The sequence below is a fragment of the Acipenser ruthenus genome, chromosome 3 (genome assembly GCF_902713425.1).
Source record: "Acipenser ruthenus chromosome 3, fAciRut3.2 maternal haplotype, whole genome shotgun sequence".
Lineage (NCBI taxonomy): Eukaryota > Metazoa > Chordata > Actinopteri > Acipenseriformes > Acipenseridae > Acipenser > Acipenser ruthenus.
In genome coordinates, this window is record NC_081191.1 from 76,082,004 (window position 1) to 76,106,311 (window position 24,308).

The following is a 24,308-nucleotide window of genomic DNA, read 5'->3' on the forward strand; positions in this document are numbered from 1 at the left end:
ACATTGCCTGTATTAATTGCAATGAAAAAAAAAAGATAACATTTGAACCAATTAGAGGGGTATACAAAGTGGCTATACATTACCACTGTATAGCTTACCTGTAAAATTTCAAAAGAGCGTTTTAAAATTATATAAAACATTGACCCATATTTTCCCAATATGGGCAACTTGCAGACAAACTGGGCACTTCATAATAAATTAATGAAGTGGGCAATTTGCCCACATTGGAAAACCCGGTCCTGTAAGTGCCAAGGCACATTCCTGTAACTGAAATCGTTAGAACAGTCTACACTGTGTTTTTTGTAAGATACAATATCCGGTGCTATTTTGCTTTGCTATATGTGTTTCTTGTATAATTTACAGTCATTACCTTTACCACTTCAATTATTAGCATAGCCCCACCTCCATTAAAATACAGTAATCCGCTTCAGGACACAGTTTGTTGTTCAGCACCCCCCCCCCCCCCCCCCAAAAAAAAAAGAAAAACCCACAGGGAAATCAGGTGAATAAACTAACTAAAAAGACTCTTTAAAACATTGTACAAATAAGTTCTTGAAATTCACATGTATCCCAACACGTATGGATAAAGTATGAAAACAATTTAATTTTTAAATACTGGTATTAATCTGTGTCATTCGAGTAAGTATATCTTTGATCTGTGTAATTTTACCTACATTTGAAATACACTGTATACATTACAACATTATAGACAATTCTTAAAAAAAAAAAACACACACATTCATTTTGTTGGGGTTGTAATTTATGACACTTGCCATTTTCACCTTTAATCACACTGAATTTAATTAATGAATAAAAACATAACAAAATCATATCCATGGTAGAGATATTTATGTAAAAAAACATCCATATTTAAGACAATAGCAAATACCTAGTGTTTTGTTACCACAAGATATTCCGAGCTCACACAGATCTGGTGTTAAATGTTCTAATAAAACTACAAATCCAATCTATCCCCCAAAATACTGTTTTTCACAAGTTCTAGTAATCGTTCAAGTTTAAATTTGGCTTTTTTTATTATTTATTTAATTGCCTAATTATATATAAAAATAATCTTTCGAAGAACAGCAGCTGGATCCGTTTCCAAAATCTCTCCATAGAGGAGTGTTCCGGGGATCTTTCAGGAGTATTGTAAAGTCAAGACCAAAAAAAAAAAACCACACCCCGCACACACACACATCATATTAAATGGGTTAGAACACAATCTAGGATTTCACTCTTCCGCACAGTACTAACTAAATCCTTCTTGTATATTTATTTAAACAATTCATATACTGTAGGAAAAAAATGACAACACTGTTGCCTGTAAGAATGCAGCTCTATTGTTTAAACAGCAGCAAGGTACCATTTAAAAAAAAATAAAAAAAATCTCCAGACAAATAAATCTGTCTCTTTGGATGATTTCAATGTTAGGAATTTGATGAAAAGTTGCAGCGTTAATGTAATTACTATCTTACACAGCTTGTGCACAATTTATATATGCGCACAATCTTTTGTCTATATACACACACACATATACAACAGTAGTTTGTAAATACATTAAGTAAAATAGGCATGATTAGGAAACACATCGTCCTTTATCACAGGATGGCATTACTGAAATGCGATGAATATTCAAAATTCATCTGGAATGCAGTTTCCCCTGTTAAATCCATTCCTTTGTAACACCTACTTGTTACTTAAAACTCCAAAACAGGAGGAGAAGGGGGGGGGGGGGGGGGCTTTTCCAGCTAGGTGAAGTTTTCATATTTGTTTAAAAACAAATGCCCTTCTCGTCCCTTCCAGAAAACTGCTTTCAACTTGTACTCCACTTGCAAGATAAGAACAGTAGGGGGTACTCCCGTCTTCCTCGCATAAGAATACATTGTGATATTTAGGCTTGCTACTTATCGATTTTAAATCTGTACAGCTTGTTAAATGTCGTTAAATTAAGTTAATTTATATACAATAAACGTCGGTAAAACCACTCGCTATTTTTTTTCTTACCAAAATTATAATTTAGAAATCAAGTCTAGTTTGTGTAGTTAATACTTGCTGTCTGTCCTGTCTCCGTTTCGCTCTGAATGGTCAGTCAGTCATTCTGTTCCGACAGATGTCATTGACTGAAGCAGCGCTAGAATGCTCTCATTCATTTAAATGACTGTCAAATCAAACCTGCACCGATTGTGGACGTTCACTTGCAAGCTACAGCACCTGTCATTCAAAGCGCCTAATGCTATTGAATGGTTTTTTGGTGCATATTATTTTTACTTGTAAATCTATGTAATACATGTTTATATTGCATTTTCTACAGTGAATTTGAGACTATTTTTAAATTTGCGTAGGATCTTTATCTATAAAAGGTAGCTCTGCTGTGACAAAACATTATTTCAACGAGAATGTTGGTAACTATGGCTTTGTTGCATGTTCAGTACGATAAAGGGGTTTCATTAAATGAGACGTTTCTCAATGGCAGTGTTTTTTTTGTTTTTGTTTTTTTTTTTTTAAAGCATAACATAGGTCAATTTCACCCACTCTACTTCAATTGAAAAATAAACCGAAACAGTAAATAAACGTCGATTTGGCAAAAAAAAAAAAAATCAAATAGTAGCATGCCTAGTGATTACAGAAGAAAAATTCCATAAAAAGATTAAGTCGCAGTACACAAATATGATGACAGTTACGCATAGTATCTGTGCATTTTTAGCTCAATTGGATTAAAAACTTGTTTAGAAAGGGGTCTGTAGCACCATGAGGAGCAGTTTTGAAGTGTGCATTAGCAGCATGATCCAATACAAAAATATTGCAGGGAGTGTTTCTAAGATACACATTCAATATGGTTCACTTGTACCACTGAAGCTTATACTGAAATTCTGTGTCTCTCACTTGACTTGCAAGTCCTTTCACAAAACAAGGACAAAATGGCTCACTGTTACATAACTTTTTTTTTTTTGAAAGGTGTGCTGTGAAATACACTCCGATGAAAAGGTTTACATGTTTTAAAATCCATGTCCTACCTCATTACAATTTCCTCCCCTATATACCTGCAATTGAACTCTATAACTTGAAATAATTTGTATTTTCTTGGACTTTTGATGCACAAGGATTTTTTTGTTTTATCCTTACCAGTTAACAAATTAGTAGCCAATACATTTATTGCATTACACATGTTTTAATTAAACTTCTAGTACTGATAGTGTATATAATTTATGTTACTTGTACAATAAAACCCTTTGCAATTACTTACAACCATTTAAAGTTACAAGGGTTTGTAAAAAGTATAGAGCACTGGAGGAACTGAATACCAATAGAAAAGGAATCCAGCACAGGAATTGACAGAGGCTGCTAGGGTTTGTATTGCTTATGAAGTAGTGAGTAGCACCCAAACAAGTGACAATGGTATGAAAACTGACAGAACGCATGTTGAAAATAATTGAACGTCAAAAGAATGTTATGCAATCTGTTTTCTACCTTCGTAAATGTGGGCAAGCAGATTGCACCAGATAAACTTGCCTGTCATTAGTAGCACATTCTGTAAAATTAGGTCACCATAAAACTATATTCACAGTATGCAGAACAAGACAATTATATATGCTACAACTACATGGTCACAACAATTTTTACACATATACTTCACCAGGTAATCATAAAATAGATCTGGGCACTGAATTTGAAGGAAAGTTTACGTACATTTTACAGTAAATGTGTTGGATTAACAGATAGGGCATACTTATTACTGTGATTTTTCATTAAGAGCCACATGCTTTCTCTAGAAGAGAAAATGTTTAATATGCATGGATTTGAAACTAGTTTAATTACATTGACAGCCTCAAGTCAGGGACACAGAAATTTTGTGCAAGTAAAGCAAAATGACACTGATAGTAAAACAAAACAAAAACTGTAAAATATTGTACCTGTATAAGACTATTACACATTTTAAAACTTGTATATACAAAAGAAACTTTCTAATGACTAAATATAAGAAATCTAAGGGCATGAAACACAAATCCTAAAGCAAATCCTTGGTTGTTTTTGCTCTAAAAAAGCTTCCGATTTTAGAAAGTGCTATATTTAATATGCCTTATACGGAGGCAGATCAAGCAATAATGTAAAACCACATACTCTCTTGACAAAATACACTTAAGCACATTTAAACCAATTAACAATACATTCAATATTATATTTCTATAAAACCTATAGATGTGGCTCATTCATATTTTTGAAAAAACATATCCCAAGGCTTTTTTTTTTTTTTTTTTTTTAAATCACCACATAACTAAGGTTGCAAACTTTTCATAGCTAGCAGTGATCTATAAAAGAAGACCAAAACTAAAAAACAAACAAAAAAAACTTGCCAATATCTTTCACTTAAACTAAAAGCACAGAATGATCACAAGATCAGTGCTACTACACAAAAAGTGAATGAGGTTCAAAAGTTGTGTTTGAGGTCCTTCTTTGTGACTTATCTGCAAACCCTTCTCCCTTTATATGTGGCCAAGACTAGCAAATGGCACGTGAACCAGTCAACTTAAAACATAAATCTTTGACTTGTTGCTAAATACAAACCCCACGAGCCTAATCAACACACTAGGGCAAAAACTGCTATTCGCTGAAAGTTTAACAATACAGTAAATACCCAAAGATCACATAAAAAGGGTGTATCTGCTACAAACATCCAGTTGCTTATACTGAAATAAAACTTAGTTATTTGTATTAGAAAAAAATACTTTAAAATTGAAATCACCACTGACATGGGAAGATCTACATTTCATATTTTGTCAGCATACAGATTTGAATGTGTTTTCTATATTTGTCTACATGCACCATTTAAAAGCACAAATACTGCCTTGTCCACACCCCCCCCCCCCCGTGCTGTAACCTGGTAAAATTTTTTGTTTTTGTTTAAGAGAATGGTTACAACCACAGCTGTGCAACCTTTTACACACATTCTCCCAAATGTTCGTAGTGGGTTCAGAACTTTTGTTTACATTTCAAAAGTAATCCAACTGCAAAAAAATACTGAAAGTAGGCACAGCAAATCACAGGAAACTGTGCAACATTATATCATATATAATGAATTAAAAAACAACACAACAGCAGAAAAAAAATGTGGTTTGAACAGGTTTGGCAATAAAGTTCAAAGTGACATAGATAACTTATAATTTGCAATAAGTACTATTACATGATTAACAGTTAAATATTTCACTAAAACTGAGGGACTTAAAAGGACTGCAAATGCTTAGCAGGATATTAACTTTTTTTTAGGCATAAATACACCTGAACTTATGCGAAGTGCTATATGTTTATTTAGACATGTAAAACTGGTTACTGTTAACAGTATTGCACCAAGCTTTTGTAAGAAAGGGGACTCTATTCTAACGCTTTAGCGTTTATGTTAAATGCCCATTAGGGACATTCACTGTTACAGGAAACCTCTCCAAATCCAAAAAATACTAAAGGCTGATATTGACCTTTCAGAAAAAAATGGCAGTGGAGGCCGATCACAGCTGCAGCTTTTTAAAACTGTCAGTTTAACACTACTTATAAGATCCACTCTCAGAATAAGGCAAAACGCCACCTGTGGATGTTCTCAAAAACCAAACCACATTACCACCAAAAAGGCTATATTTCTTATAAATCTACAATACATTTAAATTATGTTACTGGCTTTTTAAAAATATTTTAGAATATTTGGCAGATACATTGGCTTTCCTCTGGTAAGAAGCTCCCATAGCCTACTGAAAGGCTTGGTGAAAGCAAGGCAGGGTGGTAGTTGTGCTTAGGCTGGTTGTAAAGGCTGAAGGCAATCCTGGCAAGTGGCCTATGCCCACACCACTCCCAGGGTGTTGTGGCTCATGGGACTGTGAGGGGAGCTGGGACAGAGAGGATACAGCATCCTCTTGGATGTAACTTATTCCCAGGCCTCCGACTGAAACAGATGGGTTATATGGAGGGCCATTTAAAGGCAGGAAATTAAATAGTTGAGAGAAGTCTAATGAAGAGGAGTGAAGAGGTTCACTGTCAGAAGCAGAGCTTTTTGAGAGTGAAACATCCCCAGGTCCATCATCCAGTGCCTCCAATTGTAGCTTTGAAGCAGCGCTTTGAGTATCCTGCGATGAAGATGGCATACTGCTTTGTAGTTCCATTAAATAGCTCTCTATTTCTCCCTTTAATGGCTGTTCTTTTTCAGGCATAGAAATGGCACATGAGGTAGAACCAAGTTGATATTTTAAAGAAAGTTGGTGGGGAAGGCGAGTGGCCGACTCCATGTCGAGGGGACAGGTCATTCCAAAAGGCAAGGATGTGGTGACCATTTGGTGTGCAGGTCCAGCACTCTGCATTGGCTGGATCTGGGTGTTGTAGATGTTTAGCTGCAAAGTGTTGGCGAATGGCTTAGAGGCAACTTCACTGGAAGATATGGACATCATTGAATGCAGTTCGTCTTTTATTGGTAAAGAAAGGTTAAAGGAGAAGGCGTCGGAAAGGTCCAGTGGTTCTGTTTTGACCTTAAGCAGTTCTTGCGTGTGGGTTTTCTTCATGTGTCGTGTTAGGTGATCCTTCCGACCAAATCTCTGAGCGCAGTATTGGCAGAGAAAGTCCTTTCTCCCAGTGTGCACCACCATGTGCCTACGAACATCCTTGCGGGTATAAAAACGGCGGTCACAGTGTTCACACTGGTGCTTCTTCTCTTTGGTCCCACCTGAAGACTTACCAGCGTGGGTCTTCAGGTGTGCCAGTAACACCCCTGTGCTTTCAAACGTTTGCAAACATACCTTACAGGTGAGGTCACCACTGGTTGCAGCATGCAAGGCTAAATGACGCTTGAAACCAAGCTTGGTATTGTAGTTCTTGCCACATTCTTCACACTTAAAAGCCTCTTTGTTTGGGTCATGTGTATGAAGGTGATTCTTTAGGTGATCTTTGCGGTGAAACATTTTCTCACAATAATTACACTTGTGGATTTTCTCAGGAGAATGAGTAGCCATATGCCTTTAAACAGAGATATATTCTGTAAGTATTTATGTATTTTAACAATAACTTATTAGCATTAATTTGGCAAAGAATGTGTAACCATGTATTTTATACTAGGCCAAAATAAATTATGCTAGAAATCACTACACTAGCTGCAGTTAAACTAGAATCCATTGGAAAATGACAACACCGCTATATGGAGATACTAAATCAGTTTCCAACTGGACAGCATCAATATAACATGAAAAGCAGTGAAGTTTAGTTTGCTTGTTAAAAGCAGCCGTTTCATGCAACAGTAATTAAAACTCCAGATACTGAGAATAACACATGTTGATCTAATACAACATCTTATACTAAAAAAAACATTTTTAAATAGATTTCTTATATCAACTTAAAACTGACATAGTACCACTTAAAACCTGAAATAAACATCACCACTTAGTGGTAGTTCTACTAAATGATTACTGCCATTACAAATATTTTCAACTGCAGATATAGATAAGCATAAAAAAAACCTCTTTACAGCTACAATTATATACTGTATGTAAAGTTGTACAGGGCTATATATGAACACATGGTCTTAGTTGAGCTTCAAAGAGAATTTAGTACCTTAGCAGCTTGTACTTAGAAACAAAGGCCTTGGTGCAGTCCAGGTGAGAGCACGGGTAGGGCCTTTCTCCTGTGTGAGAATATAAATGCACCTTTAATTTCTCAACACTGCTAAAGGCTTTATCACACAGCTGGCACATAAAGTTTTTTCTGGGTTTGCTTTCACCTCGCTTACGTCTCCCTGCTGCGGCTGGGACTTTCTGGGTCTCCTCAACATCTGCTAAATCACCGGGTATGATCGTGGCCATTGCAGTCTAAGGCAGGCCTTCTCGTTGGACACAGGTATGGCCCAGCTCTACTAAATGCTTTAGTTTTGGGTGGATTTTCTTGTTTCATGTGGTCAACACAGTTAGTACTTGGGGCCTGAAAAGAAAAAGAAAGTGCTTATGTTAAAAAAAGAATATAAAAATGCATTAAAAAAAGAGAAAATGTCTATATCCATCTAAAATGAGCATCATTTGTCAATTAATGTTAATGGAGTGCTACCTGAGGCCAAATCAATTTGTCTTTAAGGACAATGATTTACCAGTACACACAGAATCACAATTCTTTGCTTATTTATAAATTCAAGATTATCCAAAATTAACAAACAGAAAATAGATACAAGAATACAAAAAAAGATAAGCAATAAGACACGTTGCACTGTGTGCATTGTTAACATTACCACACTTCACAACAGACACCATGAAGTGTCCTACAGTGATTATAAAACGGTCCTTTCCAGAAAAAAAAAAAAAAATTGCAGTGCAAGAAAAAATAACTAAAGAATGAGGCTAAAAATATGTAAGAAAGGATTTAAAATCAATTGTTAGCATTGCTTTCAAGATAAGTCACACAAACTAATTTATTGCACAACAATGCAACTTTTCAGATGAGAATACTGTACAACGAGCAACTAAAATTATGTGGCTTCCACTGCTCTTAATAGAAACATTGTTTTCCACAGCACTATAGTAAAGCAGTCATGTGACTTTACAAATCACCTTTGTACATCCAGTGCCACCAAAAGATTATTGGGAGGTGAAGTCCCCCCCCCACCCAAGAACATCCCATATGGAATATAACTTCTGCAGAAACTCAAAATTGGGGTTCCTGTACATGCGTGTGTGTAATTAATTATACAATATATATCACACACATACTAAAAATGATACAGTAGAATGAAAAAATTCTAAAACGGTATAAGCAGTAACCTTTTCCATATAAAAACAACTGATTAAGAGGTACAAGGGCAGTGGTATTTGCATATGCCTCAGTTTATTTAATTAGAAGAGAAGCTTGCATATTTTGTGCCACTAAAGGGTCTTTCAAGAGTGTTAATATCAACACTTTTTTTTCACCATTTCTACAAATTATTGTTGACTAGTTTCACTACAATTCTACAAAAGCTTGCATACTGAATTGTATTTATAATACCATTTGTTAATTCACACCTGTTGGAAGACCAGTGCACCCTTCCTTAAGCTCTTATCCATACATCTTATCCAATTAAGGTCTGGCAGACGTTGTGTAGGACAGTGTTATCTGTATGTACTATTAGTGTATTTCTTAAACAGCTGATGAAACTGGTCATTGTTGAAAAAGCAACTTTCAGAATGTTTTGTCTCCATTTACATGGTAACTTAAGATCAACTTTTTCAAGTTATGTAAAAACAGCTGTATATTTAAAACATTACAAGCTGCCGAGCAACACTTAGAGCTATTTAAAAAGTACTTGCACTCAAACATGTATCAGTATTAGACGATATATTTTAACACAGTTAATTCAGGGGTGTGCAATTTTTGAAGAAAAAAAAAAAAAAACCACACTTGTCCAAGGGACAAAATACAAAAACAAATCTAATATTACCCCCCTACTTGGTCACACAAAACACACACAAAAAGTAGAATATAAAACTTGTAGGATTTTAGATTTGTTTAACAGTGAACACAATCAATGAATCAGTGATTAACAGGGGCGGATCTAACCTTGAAGCTTGACTGGTTCACTAAATTCAAGATATACAAAAGGTTCCCTATGACCCTACCTCTCCCTCAACACATTTATAACATACTTTAAGGGAAATGTTTAAGTATCATACTAAGAGTACAACTATAATAAAGCAATACTTGGGAGTTATTCAAATATAAAAATAGCTTCTGCCTGTTCATCCCCTACTTTCTCTACAAGGTGAATCCAACTCCTGATGTTCAGGTGTTTTAGTTTGTTGCATCAGATACGAAATCATTGCCAACTTTATCAGTGCCTTCACATGGCCAGTAATATTCCACATTCAGAATACTGAACAAACCAAATATATATTCCGCCATATGAAGACGAATACTCCACCTCTGCATAGTCGGAATATTGGAGGTGGCATATTCCACTAGTATGCAGAATACTAGTGGAATATAAAGCCATGTAAACAGCATACCAACTATGAAGCGTAACCCACAACAGACACGTGCAACAACAAATACAGCATTAAACATGGCGGCACGTGCCAGGAAACGCGGGTACTTTTGGGCTGATGAGGAGACATCACTTAAGGATTTTAAAGTCATAAAACAGCTCGATGGCAAGAAACAGAGAGATGTGCAGAAGTGTTTAAAAGGATGGCGGAAATAAATCATGAAGGGGGATTTCAGAGACCTTGATCAAGTTAGTCATTGATGTAAAGTTTTAAAAACACTGTACTAAAAGCAAAAAACAAAAACAAAAAAACACACAGAACAGAAGTGGGTAGTGCCATTAACATGTGCACGTCATGCGATGTAAGGGTAGACTATGGAAAAAAAAAACCTGAGTTTAACATTTTAAAACTAGAACAAACAAGCACATATTGTACATTTTCCTCTTTGCAAGCTTTTCCCCACATCTGTACTTTTGCTGTAGGTGTTTATTCACTCAACTTTTTACTCTTATTACAAAATTGACGGTAAGTGTATAAAAAAAACTAGATGTTGTATTAAAAGCATTGTGTAGAACTATTAAGTAAGTAGCAAAAATATTTATTCAAGGGGTGCACCATCTCATGGGGTGCACTTCCACATTGGTGTGGTCATCGGGTTTGAAGAAGTTGCCCTGACTGACGAGACTGAAGGAAAATAATCCAGTATATCATCTCATTATAATATAATATACTGGCCATCACACACATCTATATTTTATTTTTCAAAATGTTTTAATTCCAGTAGATACAGTATAAAATGCTCTTACAATTGGAGTACAAAAGAATATACAGAAAACAAATATCAATACATGCTAGATCTGCAAATATACAACTACATTTAAAAACATTTATTTATATACAATTACAGCTCTAACAGAAATTCAATCAAATGCTCTTAGAGAAAGCAACTATGCATGATGACAATTATACACACACAGTATTTGCTTTATTTACTATGGTTATTCTACTGTAAAATTTGTTTACTGTAGGCTCTGTTGACGATGTTCTTGGCTCGTCTTCAATCTGTCTCCTTGTTATATTAATAAAGGCATAAGCGTGCATGTCTGCATGAACACATTGCACTGAATTAAGACCCACAAGCATCTACACAATCTCAAAATATCAGATTCAGATCTGAAAATAACAAAACAGAAATATACGTCCACACTACCAGTTCTTTACAATAAACAACAAAAGTATTCTACTACAATCTGCACTCTTGGTTTGCAATGGGAAGGTGTGCAAGCGTTAATGGCATAAAAGGAATATTCAGTTTACCATGTAAACGCAGAATATTATTATTATTATTTATTTCTTAGCAGACGCCCTTATCCAGGGCGACTTCCAATTGTTATCACATTATACATTATTTCACATTATTTTTACATACAATTGCCCATTTATACAGTTGGGTTTTTACTGGAGCAATCTAGGTAAAGTACCTTGCTCAAGGGTACAACAGCAGTGTCTCCCACTGGGGATTGAACCCACAACCCTCCGGTCAAGAGTCCAGAGCCCTAACCACTACTCCACACTGCTGTGGAGGAATAAGAGGATTCCACCTGCATGTATACACAGCATTCAGAATATTCTAGTATTCCAAATACTTATTCTGAATACTTGTGCCATGTAAACGTACTGTATTACTGCTGGTGTGCGGAATTCTGATTTTTTGAAGTTTTCAGTTTTGTAACTGCTGAACCCTAGATTTTTTAAAAGGACTCGTGAATAACCTGTCAAGTTTCACTGTTTTTCTACCAAAATGCACACAGTATTTACAGTAGGCTCCATCAAATTTTGCAAAGAAAAAAGTGATCTTTTGTTTATTTCTATTATATACTTTTTTGTAACCGTATATATAACATTTATTTTTCCTCATCTAACATCTTGTCCCATGATGGCTAGCTGGAACACTGCTGCAGCAGGGTGATCCTGGCTTTATACCCTGGTGGCTTATTTTTTCCTTTTTTGGGGGGAAGGCAACATTCTTTCCCTGCACTTACTCACTGAAATAAATACATAAATGAATTAATACACACATTGCCATGAGATTCAGTCTTATTTTAAAATACTGTACAGATAATCTCATATAAGCATTTCATTTCTATCATTTTAAACATGTCAATCTTCATGTTTTAATAGTTTCACAAATCGATAGATTGTGCATGTCCAATAAATAACTAATATCGCTTCTGTTCAAATTTAGTTGTTTTTTTTTTTTTAATAGCAAACTAGGTTAGCAACACTAAGATTGAAAAAAGAAAACAATTGCCAGGGAGTTTGTCTTGAAATGCTTCTAAAACAGTAAACTTTTTTTTTTTTTTTTTAAACTTTACTAGATTGCTGCATTTAAATATCAGGTTCATGTATTAAGAAAGCAGTATCACTTAATTGCTCATTTACAAAAAACATAAATACCTTAAGTTTAACAGATTAGTCTTTGCCTTGCCAGAGACTCTTGGCAGCCATTTCTGGGTTTCTTTTAACCAATGGAAGATCAGCTTCATCCACAGCTAGCCGATCAGAAGTGATAGGGGTGAGGCATAAACACTTTTTAAAATGTTTGTGCTTTGGTGCTAGACTTCCACAATTCAGTTTTTATAAACTTGCATGTCTCTCTACAAATATACCTGGAGTGTCTTTGTAGCAACAGAACGAGCATAGGACAAATAAATATATAAAAACTACTTGTCTGACAGAAAGTATAACAGCAAAACTTCTTGTACGTCACACAAATGTTGTTGTCCCTGGCGTCGGCAACACGAATTGCACACCCCTGCAATTACATTATTTTATTATATACACAGATGTATACAATTTCTGGTAAAAACTGTTGCCTTACATTTCACTTTTACTTCAAAACTGCAGCAAGATTCAAATAGCTGGAGCAATTCTACAATCCTAACATTTAATTTAACTGTAAAATGCACAACAAAGCAGCCCTAAAAACACGTGGTGTGTAATCATGCAGGACAACAAAGTGACTCAAAACAAAATACAGAGCCAAAACCTATTTAAGAAATGGATGAAAATTGCAGAGACAAGTAATTGTTTCCCTAGAGATTAAAACCAACACAATATGTTCTATGTGGGTAGTTGCTCTCAAACAGTAAAGGTCATGTTGCAACACGCTCTGGTGGCTAGGAAACAGAAATGTCCCACTCTTTTCTAAATGTTTATATAAGAGGAACAAACCACAACAAAATATTTTACATTTTTGGTGAATTTTACTTAAGTTCTGTATGTCTCATCTTATAATGAATTTATTGTACCAACTTTTTTCCACTGTACAATAAATATAACTACATTGATTTGCAATACTTCCCTTTGTGACCAGTTATTACTTGGTCTATTTCCTGTATTGCATAATCGTACAACTGGATATTGTGCAAGTGTGGTACAATATCTGATGTTTGGAGGATGTTTTTAATCTATCATCAATTGATGAAACTCATTAACGGCTCAGTAATGTTTTATTTGGCTACAATATCCGGTAGCAATGTTTTAGAAGTAATAACAAAGTACATCAAGGACATGTTCTTTTGTTAATGGGCATTCCCACTGATTTTGTTTTTCAAATATGATCCTTGATATGTATTCAGGAAGAAATAAAAACTGTTCAGTCATGTTGGACAAGACAACAGATCTCACATAAGCTCGAAAGAGGGTGCTAGGTTGGTATGCACTTGCACAACCAAAGTTTGCATATTTAACTGATGTTTCAGTTTTAAAACATGGTGACCAACATCCCTTCACACCTCCCTGTAGGTCACCTTGCCTGATAGAATTAGGGGTAGTAATATTCCTTCTAGGTGTGTTCCAATATGCTGTAAAGATGGTATTTAAAAAAAACAAAACAACACGCACCCCCCCCCCCCCCCCCACACTTTTCTGGCAGTCCCTTTAATTGGTGCACAAGCTGAAATGTTCATCTTCACTTTGATTAGCTTTACAAAAAGATACAAACAAACATGGTAGATCTATGTATTAGTGTAACACATGGTAACCACAGGAAAACCAGGAACTACTTAAAAAGGGTTGAATACATGGTGACAAAGAATATCAACCGGTTTGGTTTTGCTCTCAGCAGCCAGTAAACACCGATATATGGACGATGCATGGCTGACTGACACCTTGAACAAATGGCCAGCCCCTTTGGTGATCATTCAGTTCAGATTTCAGTGGCCACCTTTCCACACATACCACACCCTACAGGAAGTGCATGTGTAAAACATTGTACGACTTTAAGGATGGGTAAATCACCTTCTCACGCTACAGCCATACAATTGACCAAAAAAGTAGTTCCAGAAAGCCTTGCACGGTCCCTGCGTAATTCGGATTCAGGTATTTTTTAGTAGTATTATTATGTAGTGGAAAAGGTGAGCAAGTAGGATAACTTATTGTAGATTTACTGCCAGTATCTTAATGTACGGTACTTAACATTGACTGGATCATTTTTATATTATTAACCTAAAGTGCTGGTATTTTAGCTCTGTTGATAGACTAAAATAAGGTTCAGAACTGCTAAAGTTCTAAGAAATCTTGTCTATTACTTATGCACATGTATAGTAGGTTTATAATATATATGCAGTCAAAAAAAACATTTAGCAAATACAAGGATAGCACACCACGCTTTCTTATGGAATACTTTTTTTTCCACCTAGTTTTTTTTTTAAAATTTTATTTATTTTTACTACATTTGGCCAAATGAGGCAGGCTGCACTTGCACTGCTTCAACACAACCTAAAAAGTTTATAGAAACCCAATTTAAGAAAGCTGTACGACAGACGTGCAATGCCAAATTGGAACCCAGACAGGAATATTTTAAAATATCCTCCTGTATTTTAATATTACATTACCGTATTCCTTGGAATTTAAGACGCAGCCCAAATTTCCCGCCCTCAAATTTGAGGGAAAAAACAAATAAATATGCATTTACAAAGATACAACCTCAATTACGCATATGGAGGCAGTTTGCAGCCATCTGCTATCACACAGAACATAAGTTATGTGCTGCTTTTCAATTCCAGTCGTGATTACTCACACCTGTTTTTCTCCCAATTTGTGAACTGTGGCATTGCTTAGCATGTCGGAAAATACAGGGGGCCTGATCAGCATTTCCGATCTGTCCAAGCTGGTACTGTTTGTTAGAAACGCTGAAAATGTAAAATATTCTCTTTGAATTCCTCAGGAAGCTAATGATGCTTCTATGAAAATGGCTGCCTGTGTGTCATGGATGATTCGAGATCAGGCAGTAACGTTTTGGTTCGTCTTTTCTCGGCAGTAAGTCACATTGCAGCTTGTGTATTCGGGCAGCGACGTCTTAGTTCGTTTTCTCAGCACTCTGTCACGTTGCTGTTTGTGTACTCTGATAGTCACCTCTTTTGTTGTTGATTAATACATGCATCACTATACTCGAATTTAAGATGCAGGCTATTTTGACAAGCAAAAAATGGTTCAAAAAAGTGTATCTTAAATCCAAAAGGAATTACGGTACGTTATTTGCATTTGGGAGGAAATGTCTCTGGCTAAAAGAAAAAAAGTGAGAAAAAGGGGACTTAATTGTTCTTTCCACGGAAACTGCCCCACTGTAATGGTGTTCAACTATTTGTGGGTCAATTCATCACAAGATGAACAAACACAAAAGTATTGCTTTTTTTAGCCATTAGAATTCTGCACTACAGTGCGGTTTCTTTTCTCAATCTACACGTTTCTACTTTACACACTTGATCATTAATCTTGGACTACCAAATGTACCTTAAATAAGGTTTGCCTAGATTAGTGCTATGTGTGAGCTGTAAAAAAAAAAAAAAAAAAAACACACATTACTCACTTTCATCATTTGAAAGCATGAGTGTGCTTTTTTACTTACATTTTTTAGTTTTTCCTCAGTTGAGTTGGATTTTTTAAAAATACATTTGCAGTGTGATTTGTCTTTTCAGTTCCAGAACATTAGATTTATTTAATATACAATTACCAAGCATTAAAAATAACCACCTTAATTCTATACTTGTATAACAGTGGTGCACTATTCTGTACATGGACAGTATAGACAACATCACTGCTACATGGCAATCAAATTGTGAAAACATGAAATCATTGATTGCCAAACAAAAAGCACAGGAAAAAGATTCTATTTGTTGCCAATTGTAAATCTATGTTTAATAGATTAAAATAGGTAAACACTGTGAAAACTTGTTTTACTAGTCATCTTTATATTCTACTTTTCAAATCGTAAATCACTATTCACACAGTAATTAATGGTTTAAATGTAAAGATACTATAAAAAAATACTATTTAAAATAAGAATGTTAGTCAATGCACCAGCCACACAACAGTACAAATAATTTGTCACATTTCAAAAAATTCTGTAGCCTAAATAAAACCATCAAATTGTGTTGCTACAGATACAATTTGTTAAAAAAATAAATAAACAGATGACTAAATAAACTTGACACAGGATGGGTTGCTTTTACTTTGAATAGAAATTCAGCGTGCCATTTTTTTAAAGTAGTTGTATCACTTGTAATTACAATTCAGTAACTTCTAATTTGTCATTGCCTCAGATATTTAATACGATACCTTTTCTTAATATTTTCAGATTCTTCCGATTTAAAACAAATCGTTTTTCTGTCTTCATGTATTTGTTTTATTAACAGCACTAGTAGCAAATTCTTCTAAAATACAAAACATATTTTAAAAACAGGGGAATATTTACCTTAAGTGAATAACAGCTACAAAACATTGGAACTATGCTAAACGAAATGCTTTTTGGTAGGAAGCAGTGGAAGTCCTATAGACTTTTTACCAAAAAAAGAATTGCAACACTGAACTTCTATTTTAATGTCTTTCGAGGATATCTTTTGAACAGAGCCATTAGAAACACATTTGTAAAACTAAGCTAATGTTATTATTTATTATTATTATTTATTTCTTAGCAGACGCCCTTATCCAGGGCGACTTACAATTGTTACAAGATCTCACATTATACATTATTTCACATTATACAGATATCACATTATACATTATTTCACATTATACAGGTATCACATTATTTTTACATACAATTACCCATTTATACAGTTGGGTTTTTACTGGAGCAATCTAGGTAAAGTACCTTGCTCAAGGGTACAACAGCAGTGTCCCCCACTGGGGATTGAACCCACAACCCTCCGGTCAAGAGTCCAGAGCCCTAACCACTACTCCACACTGCTGCCCTGTGTGTAAAATATATTACAGAACATGCAAACAGTTAATACATTTTGTGCAACACAAATTATTTACCCAAGGTTTTCAAATCTTGGTTGGAAAAACATGAAATCGCGATATAGCTGAAGAGGGACAGTTGGTACTTAGACATGACAGTAAAAGGCTTAATTCTAGGTTCAAGTTCCACTTTAATTTCTCGTTTTTGTAAAGGCAATATATATATATATTTTTTTAAATAATCGCACTTCGCTTTTTATTCCTGTTGATTTTAACCAAATATTTAAACAGTAAGAATTTGGAGGTGAATGTATTTTGTATACATTGACTGTTCTTCTGCAATCCTATTCTTGAGTAAAGTGCAGTATGTTGCCCTAAAGCAAACAGACAAAAAAAAAAAAAAAAAGAACATATTCCCTCATACAAACTTCATTCACAGCACAGTTTGCATATAGCTCATTAAAACAAAAATGAAGACTCTGTAACAGAAATAAAATGCTAAGCGTTTTTATTCAAACAGAAATCAATTATTTTGGGGTTCAGAAGTCAGAAAAGCAGGTCCATCAATGAGTAAAATATTGAATCTATGCCATAGTGCTGCATTTCATTCCCCCAAAAGAGACTTGTTTATGTGTAAATCCACATTGGTCATTGAATTCCAAGACAGCATTAACAATCAGTAAGGACACCTGTCGATACAGAAATCACATCTGATTTGTCCAAGAACGTGTACACAGGTTCAGTTTCAGAAATTGAACATATGAACTTGATTTCCTCATGATTTATATATACGATTGTAGGTTTGGTTGCTGCTGTTCTAGAGCCCAACGCTCACATTGCCTTTTGTAAATTGCTATACAAATGTATTGTGATTTGTTCTTTTTTCTGCCATGTACTGTACACTGCTTTGCAATACTTGTATAAAGTGCTATATAAATGCAATAAATAAACACATGAAGGCAGCATACACAGGTTTATCATTGTGTCCTTTTCACATAAACAAGGAGTTTCAATTGACATTTACTATAACTGTACTTCAGCCAATGAAAAACAACACATTTGGTGTGAGCTATCGTGGCACTCTTACAGTGGTACATATTCGGACTGATTAAACGCAATAAGTTTCCTCTTTGCCACTTACCCGTTACAGTACCATCACAAAAAACTGTAAAATTAATTATTAACCCTACTTGGAGTCTAGCATTTAGTGTGAAATTCATCAAAATCAGTTATTTGTAAGGCAATATATTTCTCTGGGTTGTATTTTCAATACATGAAAATGCCTTGTAAAGAAATATATATATATATATATATATATATATCCCAATTATAGCTGTATTTCAATTAGGTTTTGTCACCACATTCAGTCAAGTCCAAACAGAGAAGCCAAGAATGAGGCATAGAAACTGGGAACTTTCTTAAATTCTATCAGATATCAGTAAAAAGTGTGCGATAACATGTTTTGTTTAGAACTGCAACTTTGAGACCCATGTATCCAATAAGTACAGAATTGAATGATTTTGTTAGCTACAATTACTATAGAAATCAACCAATTGTTGACCAGGCTGTTCTGATTTTGGACAGGTGTAAATTCTTCTAAATTTAAACACTTTAGTATTTTTTTTATATTATGAAAATACATTTTTTTAAAAAGCCCTAAAAGACAACCTAAACAAATAAACTATTTAAATTGACATTGATATTAATCTTTTTGTTGGTGTCAGCTGTTAAAGTAATATGACATTCTAAAACAAATGATATACCTTGATCTTGGAGGAGATTACAAGGCTGTATTAATACTAGAATTATGATAAACAAGTATACATTTTCATTTGACATGAACACTGAGTGCATACTTCTGTTAATGCTGATTAACTTCATTAAGTAAGCAACTCTGGATTGTAACTAATAGGCTCAAACGAAGTCAAACAATTTGTATTGGTATTTATTTTAGTCATAACAGACATAGAAGAACTTTAAATACGGAAGACTTCAGATACAAATAGAAACACATGTTTTTGGTACAGAATCTTTTTCTGGACATCTTTTCTCCGTTAGCAAATAATTCATTAGAAACCAAGACATAAGGATACTCAAGAATACTGCAGAATTATACATATTTAAAGCAAACATATTGGAAGAGTAAGTGAAATTCAGTAAAGTCAAAGAGAATGGCTTTCTTGTGCAATTTATTATGAATGATTTTAGTTTTGATGAAGCCATTAACACTATCCAAAAAAATAAAAATAAAAATGGCTTACACATTCAAGATCTTAAAGAAACAAGGGGAAATACAGGAAAACATTTTACCGATAACCAAGAAATCTGTTACCCAGTGAGATTAGCCATGTTTGTTATTCTCCAAGATCAATGGTTTGCAGTTCTTCAGTCTCGTGGTAGGGCTCAATTAACCCTGTAATGCGCAAACATTTTATAAAATAGACAAAAATTATATATAGAGATTCCATTTCTTGTACAACCCCCTTCTCAGCAAACACAATGTATTCCACTTGAACAATTCTGGCTTTTGAGACTGGATTTAAAAAAAAAAAAAAAAAAAAAAAAGGAGGGGTGGCTAAGCGTCCCAAGTGAAACCGAACCGGGCATTACAGAGTTAAATATGCATTAACTGCAGTACTACTAGTGAACAAGATCAGCTTCAACTCAATCTACATCAGGAGCCAGGCCACACTGGGCAGAAACCTTCAATTCATGTTGCTATTTTTTGTGTTAGCTTTATGTCTGTCAAATGTTTGTCAATGCTGTGACAGTTTTTTCTGACCAACTATTTGAACTATGCCACATTATAAGTAGAGGCCAACTTATTTATTTTAAGTTTACATTAGAATTGTCTTACATGCATGAATAAGGAACTTAATATAAACACATTTTGAGCCTGAAAACACTGAGAATTTACAGGACTTGCAAATTACCTGTCCTCAAAAGTTCAGAAGACAGCGGAGATTAGTTCTTAAATGCGTGTCATTTTTGTGTTTAAAAGACTGGGAAATGATCCTGTTCTGGTATGTTCTATAAACCAGATTAAGGTTTGTAAGAGGACTGTCAGAGTGCATGAAAGCCTTGTTGCCAAGTAGAGGGATCTATCAGCACACTCAAATTTTAACAATATATTTAAAAGAATACAATTTCTGGTTTTGTTCTGCAACAAAGACTTTTTTCAAATAATGAATTAAAAAGTTAAGCTTCTTGTATTTAAATAAAACCCTACATTCACCAGACTATTGAAAAATTGAAAAATTAATCTCTAGATTCTCTTCCCAACATTAAAGACTTCTGGGATACCAACAAACCTCAAAAAAAAAAACTTGATCAGCCTTTGCAGCAAAAACAGGATATAAAACAGCTGACCATTCTTTCCACAAACACAGCTAGGACACAGATCCATGTGGGGTTGGTCAACATTTTATGAAACAATTTGTACAAGCAGTAATTGCTTTGGTGTGATAAACCAACTGTAATTGGACCATAACTTCAATTTCTTATGTCCAAGGTAAGACACATTTGTAAAATTGTAAAAAGCCATTTTGTTACTCTCCTCAGCACAGCTTATTTGTAATATTTACAAAACCCAGTCCAATTCAAGCAACCTTTTTTTTCTGTTAAGAAAACAATTTGATTTCACTAAAACCTAATGGATAAATGTACTACATATTCACTTGATGGTGAAAACTATCTTTATAGGTGTTATACAATAATGGAATGTATTTAATCAGTTACTCACTTTGATGACTAAACTGTGCAGCTCAGATGCACACCACATAGTTTACATATTGATTTATGGTCAGTTATTGCCATGGTAACAGGTGAATCCAACCCAGAGAATATTTTAGTTCAGAAACTTGATATGTTCTTAATTAAGGTATTTGTCTTTCCTTTCAATAATGAACAGTTTTATACCACACAATTCTGTGACTGACATGTTGTTGTTGTAAAAGTTAATTAAAATGAAGCATCTCTTGAAAAAGGCAACAAGAATGAAACAATGCAAATCAACTACTGAATAGCTTGCAATTAATTGCAGTAAAACTGGCACACCATTGAACAAACATTTTAGCTGAAAAGAAGCAAGATTGATAGCAGTTTAAATAGGAATTTAAAGTCCTATAGATTTTAAACATGTGTGTACTTAAGAAATTGCAACATTTATAACATCTTCATATAAAATCACACACAAGTGTATGAAATCTTTAAATACAGCATTCAAGCTAGGATTACTAGCAAAGCAAGTAAAGTTAAAGATACTAGTTTTGTTTTACAAAATGTGTCTCAATCAGTTTAACTAAAATAAAGTGAAGGTTTAACAGACTAACATTAGGTTTGATATGCTGATAAAGGCCATAAACTATAACATAAAAAGATGACAAATATAAAACTTTAAAATAAACTCCACAAAACATGTTCCACAGAGAAATAACCACACATTTGCATTCTAGTTGTAAACATTTGCATTATAATTATAGTTGTAGCAGACAATAAGTGTTAAATACGCTTTTTTATTTAGAAAATAGGCTGGATGTATTTGGCATTTAAAATGCATCCTTTAAGTTTGGTTTTCAAAATAAATATTCATATAGATCTTCATATACATGAAAAAGTTTCCAAATGAAAAGAAACAAACCCATTCCTAATAAAACATGTGTTCTAATATATACCAGAATTCATGCACATATAAAAGCTTTTGCACACTGTTGGACAGGGTCAATATGATTATAGTATTTCTCAGGGGATATTTGACACCATATTTGTCTTTAATTACTACCAAATGCACAAGTTTAAGCATGCTTCTTCTCTACTGGGATATACGGATTTTAGAAATAAACACAAATATTTAAACTATATTTCTCGTTCTTTTCCAATTGGAGGACAAAACTATGAGGTTGTAAATTAACCAAAACGATGATATTTCTTCTATGTATTCTGTTAAAAGCAAAAAAAACGGTACACTCCATTTGTATATTACTCCTAATGCAAACTATTTTGATGTGCTCTTCCTAAACCCTGAAGTTAAATGATAGTTCAATTTAAAAACATAAAATGCACAAAACTATTTAGCAATCAGAAAATTGCTGATTTTGTTATTTTAATTTATTTATCTATTTAAAAAGATCCCTAAAATATGTAAATCCAAATAAATAAAATATGGCCATTTGTAAACTCCAGAACCAATTTTAGTTCTGTTTAAAAACAAAATGATACCACTTCTAACTAGAAAATGCACACTTAATATAAAAACATAACGAAAGAGAAATGCTGCTATAACATGGCAGCTTTGGAAACAGCATTTACAATCCTTCTTTGCAGAAATGTATTTTCCATTCTATAAATGTGAAGCTTTTATATAATACTGTACACCACTTGTAGTTTTTTGTATCCACTGATTACGTAAATTATAAATCGTAAACCAACAATTCTCGAAATATAAAATCACATATACATTTTAGAAAGCATGCCATGTGATTACCCCAAAAATTAAAACACATAAAAGTACCAGTAAATCAGAAGCTAATATGGTACTGTCTCTTTAAGATGATCTCGGTCTAAGTTCCCACGTGAAACAAAATATCAACTGCACTTTAATATGGTAAAGATGTATACATATATAGCTTACTTTAATACTTATCATTTATCTCCGAGAAATATTTATACCTAACTAAAATACAAAACAGTAAAACCAAAAGCTTACAATTAAAAGCTCTGTGTAGGGAGCACCGAGGCATCCGTCTCATCAATTAACCAGTCAAGATTAAAATAATCCAAAACAGCCGCCTTTAAAACAAGTAATCAAAATAAACAGAAAAGCCAGCTTTTATCTTATTAAAACTCAAAATTGCAGTTAACACAAATAAAAAGACAAAACAAGTATCACAATACGCATTTAATTAATGCGCGTCACATACACACACGTTCAAAGGCAAATATAAACATGACAGACAAGCCAAATATCCCAAAAAGGCAATTCGTTCACAATAATGCATTTTAAACACAATATATTAATTTTCAAAAGTTTTAACAAAGTAAAACATATCTATAGCTTGAATGCGTTTCTTAAAAGAAACTTTCAAATATACACTTCGCTTCTGACTTTGTGCATCCTTTTTAGCTATCCCATGAAAACGAATAAAACAATAGACTATAGATTTAAAGTAAAATGTTGAATTAGTTTTTCCCTTCTGTTCTCCCTCCATTTTTGTTGTATGTGATATTGACAAGCAAGCTCTCCTCTATTATTGGTGCTTAATCTACTTTAGCTCAAAACTAACCCTAAATATGCATTCCCAAATCAATCATATTTTGTTTAAAACATTTACTCTGATCACTGTAATCACTTAAACAACAACATTTTGAAATCTTTATTTCTAATTTACCCCCAGGAAAATACCAGCTTGTTTTAATGGATGAGTGTGAAGGTGTTTTAGCACAGAATTACATGAAAATTGCAGTAGTCTGCACGCAACATGCAATTGTAAATACATATTTTTGCAATATTTTTATTTGCATGCCCCATCGGATGTCTTCCTTGCGCTGTTGTCATAATATTATAGTAAACTATTGTTTTTAACTAACTTTCCAAAACTTTTTGCAACTTTTTGTAACTCCAGAAATTCCCCTTGATCCGTGAGATGAATTTCTTAGTAACATGACGTGACAACAATCAATTCAACAATTTTATTTAATTTTTTCTTCATTTTTTTATGTCTTCCTCTCCCTTTCTCTGGGGTCCCAAACAGGGGGCTGATTAACAAACAGAGTCGCCCCCCCCCCCCCCCCTCACTCACCCTCTCCCATAATTTAAATAACCCTGATATTTTAATTCAAGAAGACAGTAACAATTCACCAAATTTACATCAAACTCACCGCGGAAGCCTTAACATCCTTTCTATTGTCTTTTTCTTGACTTCAAACAATTTTCTGAATTTTTAATAATTTTTTTCTCATATTTTTTGGTGGACGCTGCGGGCCTGAAAATTGTTTGCTTTCCCCTCTTTCCAGCAGCCATTGTGTATGCGCTGCGGTGCTACCAAACTTAACCAAACGCTCACGCTCATTTCTAGCCCAACCCCACTCCTATTT

The 24,308-nt window shown here is 34.1% G+C and overlaps 1 protein-coding gene across 2 annotated transcripts; it reads right to left on the reverse strand.

Annotated features, from left to right (window-relative positions):
* Positions 1–775: 775 nt before the first annotated feature.
* Positions 776–24,303, reverse strand: LOC117435821 (zinc finger protein PLAG1). 2 transcript variants are annotated; one of them, XM_034059275.3, is made up of 4 exons: positions 24,093–24,303; positions 7,745–7,941; positions 7,579–7,648; positions 776–6,987 (listed from the first exon to the last, which is right to left on the reverse strand). In XM_034059275.3, exons 2-4 carry the CDS (start codon positions 7,824–7,826, stop codon positions 5,733–5,735), a joined length of 1,407 nt encoding a protein of 468 aa, XP_033915166.2. In that variant the 5' UTR covers positions 7,827–7,941; positions 24,093–24,303; the 3' UTR covers positions 776–5,732. The 2 variants fall into 2 exon arrangements, with proteins under 2 accessions (XP_033915166.2, XP_033915165.2); XM_034059274.3 differs by having other exon boundaries at positions 7,579–7,941.
* Between the last annotated feature and the right edge of the window lie 5 nt (positions 24,304–24,308).